At 46.9% G+C, this 4,595-nt stretch overlaps 1 protein-coding gene across 1 annotated transcript in view; it reads right to left on the bottom strand.

Annotated features, from left to right (window-relative positions):
* IGDCC4 (immunoglobulin superfamily DCC subclass member 4) overlaps nt 1-4,181 on the bottom strand; it is a gene marked incomplete at its 5' end in the record, with an annotated part of 28,382 nt that extends 24,201 nt beyond the window's left edge. The window contains 2 exons of the mRNA XM_025038970.1: nt 3,127-3,268; nt 3,815-4,181. Coding sequence (XP_024894738.1) covers nt 3,127-3,268; nt 3,815-4,181 — 509 coding nt within the window. The remainder of the gene's footprint in view (nt 1-3,126; nt 3,269-3,814) is intronic.
* Between the last annotated feature and the right edge of the window lie 414 nt (nt 4,182-4,595).

Raw genomic sequence — 4,595 nt, 5'->3', positions numbered from 1 at the left:
CCAGGGAAAAGAAACACTAGCTGAGGACCACACCAGGTTGACAGACACTGGACACTGGAAGGTGGGTAGGGAAGAACACTGCACTGGGGAGCCCGTGCTATTTAAGCCCATTAGTGCCGTGTTTTTTAAAGTGCGACTGAATGATGATAACAAAATGATTTCAAGTGGATCCAGGCACACGTTTTTTATTCTGATGGTTATGTACTTATTTTTATGGCCACTTTCTATTTACAGTACATGTTGCTGGTTTTCCATCTTACTGTAGTAAGATAATGTTCCTTTTTAGTATGTGTTAATACAAAAGAGAGAGTCGATTTAAAGAAATGTATTAGGTAAATGATTGTATAAATAGTTTAGGGATGGCCAAAATTATAAAGGGGGTTTGTGAACGCCTGGGATTTGGGAAACATTGCTCTCACTGATGACTGTTTCCCATGGAAGAAAAATTATCCCCTATCATTAGAAATTAGTATAAGTACCAGGGAATTGCCTTAGGGTCTAGCCTTCACCATAAGTTTCAAAAATATGCACATAGACCCTGACAGAGTGTGTTTATTAACTGCACATGTGTGCACCCTACACCAAGGCATATGGTCTCCTTCAAACCACTGGGCTGAGTTTATGAATAGCATATTTGTACATGTACCATATCTGGGCATGTGTAAAAATACATACCTTGGGCATAATCAAGTTGCTGTTTTAGACATTTCTTTATTCCCCTCACACAATGTGCTGGGACATGTGAGCCCAGCTTATTTATAGATGAGGATCATTTTTCAGAGGACTTGGGGGCAAACACTCCCAGAGCTCAGGAACTGGCAGCTCCAGACTCTTGGGAGAGGCCTGTGGCTTCATGGAATGATGCCTAAACTCGATGTTGGGAGATGAGGTCTGAACCCTACTGTTTGCTGAGAAACTTTGGGGAAGTAACTTCTCTGCTCTGAGCCGCAGCTGGACCACCCGATCCCTAAGCCCACCTGTAGCAGGAACTTCTCAGACACTGCAGCTGCCCCACCCCAACCACCAAATCACGAGAGGCTTGTGTGTCATCCATGCCAGGGCTCTGGCGTCCAACACCCAAGTACTAGCTGTGCGACCTGGGCCGAAGTACTTCTGTCTCTGATCTTCAGCTCCCTCATTTAACAGTCGGGATAATATTTGCCATAGCCATACTTTTAGACCTGAAAGGATGTTCATTATGTGTTAAGCAAAAAAAATTAAAAGTTGCAATATAATCTCATTTTTGTTTTGGAAAAAAAAAAGGTGACTGAACAAAATGCCCAGTATGTACAAAATTTTTAAAGTGAATATTTATAAATGTACAGGGGAAAAGTCCAGAGGCCAGATGTCAAAATTAACAGTGGCTTTCTACGGGTGACAGGATGATGAGCAATTTTTGTTCTTTTTCATTTATAGGAATTTGAAAAATGCATCTTCTAGGAATATAAACAAAAAGAGGATAATATGAAAAATAAGAAACCCCTACCTTGAAGGATGATAATAATTAAATGAGAAAACATAGCTCTCATTAAGTGGTGTCTGTTGTAACCTTCAACACGGGGAGATTTTTCTGCTCTCTCCCACCCTCTCTGCCAGGAGCAAACTCTCAGTTGGTTCTTGCCCAGAAACAACCAGGAGGCACCCACTAAACAGTGGTGAGAGGCTCCACACTTAGAAGGCATAGAACTTAAAATGTCAGTGCTAGGAAGGCAGAGCCAGCATTCTCATGGTTCACTCCCTAGAATGCTTGTGCCTGGGATGCTGCAAGAGGGGCTCTAGGCAGATGAGTCTAGAAAGTGTTTGGTTAAACAGGTTTTCAGTACAGAACTTCCTAGGGCCTTGTCAACTCCACGAGGGAGATCTATAGGCTGTTTTCTGATCTTATTTGACGACAAAATACCTTTTTTCAAAAAGCATCTTTAGGGACTAATGATCTATAAAGAACACACTTTGGGAAACCATGATCTAATCCACCTCTTTCCTTTTTTTCTCTTTTAATTTTATAGATGGGGAGAACAAAGCTGAGTAAGAAGTGACTTGCTAAGGACCAATGGGGCTAACCAGATCACCAAAGTCAACAGGGTAGTTTATATCTTGACCTCTTGACCTCCTCCTTTCTCCCTCATTACTGTTATATAGGGATGTGTCCTGTGGCTTTTCTACCTAGAAGTTTCTCTTACACTTTCATTCACACTTAGACATGGGCAAAAGTCAACTGGAACAACTCAACACACTCAAGACAGGTTAGTCCCAGGGGAGGGAGATCTGGAAACCCGTGTTTCTGAGCCTAAGGAACCCCACTTCCACCAGGAGAGAGTGAGTTGGTAACTACAGCTAGAGAGATGTAGGGAGAGGACTGTAGTGTGGCTAGGAAAGGACTATGGAGCCACATTTCCAAAGATGTAAGAATTCATGGGGTGACAACCAAGTCACGAGACCAACTCAGTGACCACAGATGCAAATGAGCCTTGTGCTTTTTGTCATGCTGCAGGTACATCTGGGCCTGCCCAGGAAGCTACGAGAGGGATCGAGTCCTGAGTCTAGCCTCTGCTTCTCTTCTGCCTTAGAAATTCTTCCCTGGCATTGCTCCATCTGCCCATCACCTTTATGGGGAGAGAGGGTAGTGAAACAGGAAGGACCTCCACAGCCCATTTATTAGATGCTGCACCACACTGGATGGAATTGAGAGAGGAAGAGAAGTTATGCATCAAGGGTATAAACTCCAGAAGAACCTTGTAAAGAAAATACCTTTCCGGCAGCCCCAGGGCCCTGAACGAACAACAAACATTCTGCCAGTGACTCACAGTGTGCCCTTGAGTAACCTACAGCTCCTCTATAGCCCTCGGTCTCCAGCAAATGGCTAGACTAGAGATGCTCTGAAGGACCCTATCAGTACTCCCTACTCAAGCTCTACAGCTTGCAGGGTGGGCAGGAGGAGCTTTCCTCTCTGGGAGCAAAAACTTCTTGCTCAACTTCTCTTAGGGACCAGAAATGAACTGAGAGTCAGGAAATGGTTGGCTGCTAAGTCAATCTAAGCAAATGAAGTCACCCTGAGTCTAAGAATCCCCAAGCCCTAACTGGCCTGCCCACCAGGACCCACTCTCCACTCCCCTACAGGGCACTCACCGAGGCTCCTCAGGCACTGTCTCCTGGTCCTTCTCCCAAGTAATGATGGGTGCTGGCCGCCCTTCAATGTGGCACTCGAATCGAGCCGTCCCATTCTCTTCCACTGTCTGAGACTCCGGGTGCAGAGAGAAGCCTGTGAGTGCTGGGGATGAGGACAGTGACACACAGGCAGGAATAGGAGAGGAGCAAAGGAAAGAGAGGCCACAGTAAGCACAGACAGATAGACAGACAGACAGAGACAGAGAGACAGAGAGAGAGGAACATAGGGTGATAGAAACACGAACAGAGCCAATTCAGACCAATGGAGACACAGTTGGAGAGCGGCCACCAGAAGATAAGAATTGGTGATTATTGGTTAGATGCTGTGGGCAGAATGAATTCCAAAGTCCCCCAGCCTAACATCGTCAGCATCATAGTCAGACTGCACATTTCTTCTGGCCTGAAAATTATTTCATGGTGATCTGTACCTCCTAAGAGCTCCCAAGGGGGTGGGCTGGACAGTAGAAGTGGGTCTAATGAACAGTGAGGTAAACAATACCAGGGAGGGACCTACAGAGCAAAATGGGAGTCAGGGAAAAGGAGAGTGGGCTCAAGAGATAGGCCTTTGTGCAGGTGACTAACCGAGATCCCATTTCCCACAGCCCAGGCCTTCTGGGTCTCAGCTCAGCCCCCAGATGCTGGCACTTACTGGCGAGCTTGACCACTGCAGCTTGGCTGGCCACCACTCCAAGGGGGCCATGTGCCAGGCAGGAATAACTGCCCTCAATGACATCCGAGGCCCCAGGGGCCACCTCATCACTGCCATCAGCCGCTAGGGGCTGGGAGAGCCACAGGGAGCCATTGGGTAGCAGACGCAGGTAGTCGTGCTCCAGCAGGGCACCTCCGTCTTTGCTCCACATGACGCTGATGGGGGGTCCGGCAGCAGCAGCCCCTAGACTACATTCCAGCACCACGGCCTGCTCTGGGCTCAGGATCACTTGCAGTGGCCCCGCTCCACAGCTCAGCTTCACAGTTGTCTGCTGGAGCAACGACAGCTCCCCTAGGTAGAGGAGGAGACACCAAGGCCATCAGTATGTCCTCCCACCTCCCACGGCCCCCGGCTCCTGAATCACTCACCCAGGGGCTGGGACAAATTGTAGAGAAAGAGGTCTCGTGGAAAGACCTGAGCCTAGGTCCTGGCTCTGTCCCTTACTAACTGTGATCTTGAGTAAACTGCTACACTTCTCCGTGCCCATCTTCCCTGGCCGCTCGAAGCCCTCACTAAAATACACAGTTCTTAGCAACATTATTCATAATAGGCAAAAAGTGGAAACAACCCAAATGCTCATCACCTGATTAATGGATAAATACATTACTCAGCTGTCAAAAGGAATGAAATTCTGATATATGCTACAACATGGATGAACCCTGAAGACATTATGCTAAGTAAAAGAAGCCAGGCACAAAATGCCACATATTGTATGATCTCA

Source organism: Pteropus alecto, unplaced genomic scaffold (genome assembly GCF_000325575.1).
Source record: "Pteropus alecto unplaced genomic scaffold, ASM32557v1 scaffold86, whole genome shotgun sequence".
Classification (NCBI taxonomy): domain Eukaryota; kingdom Metazoa; phylum Chordata; class Mammalia; order Chiroptera; family Pteropodidae; genus Pteropus; species Pteropus alecto.
The sequence above is the reverse complement of the archived record's forward strand: the minus strand, read 5'-3'. Positions and strand labels throughout refer to the sequence as shown.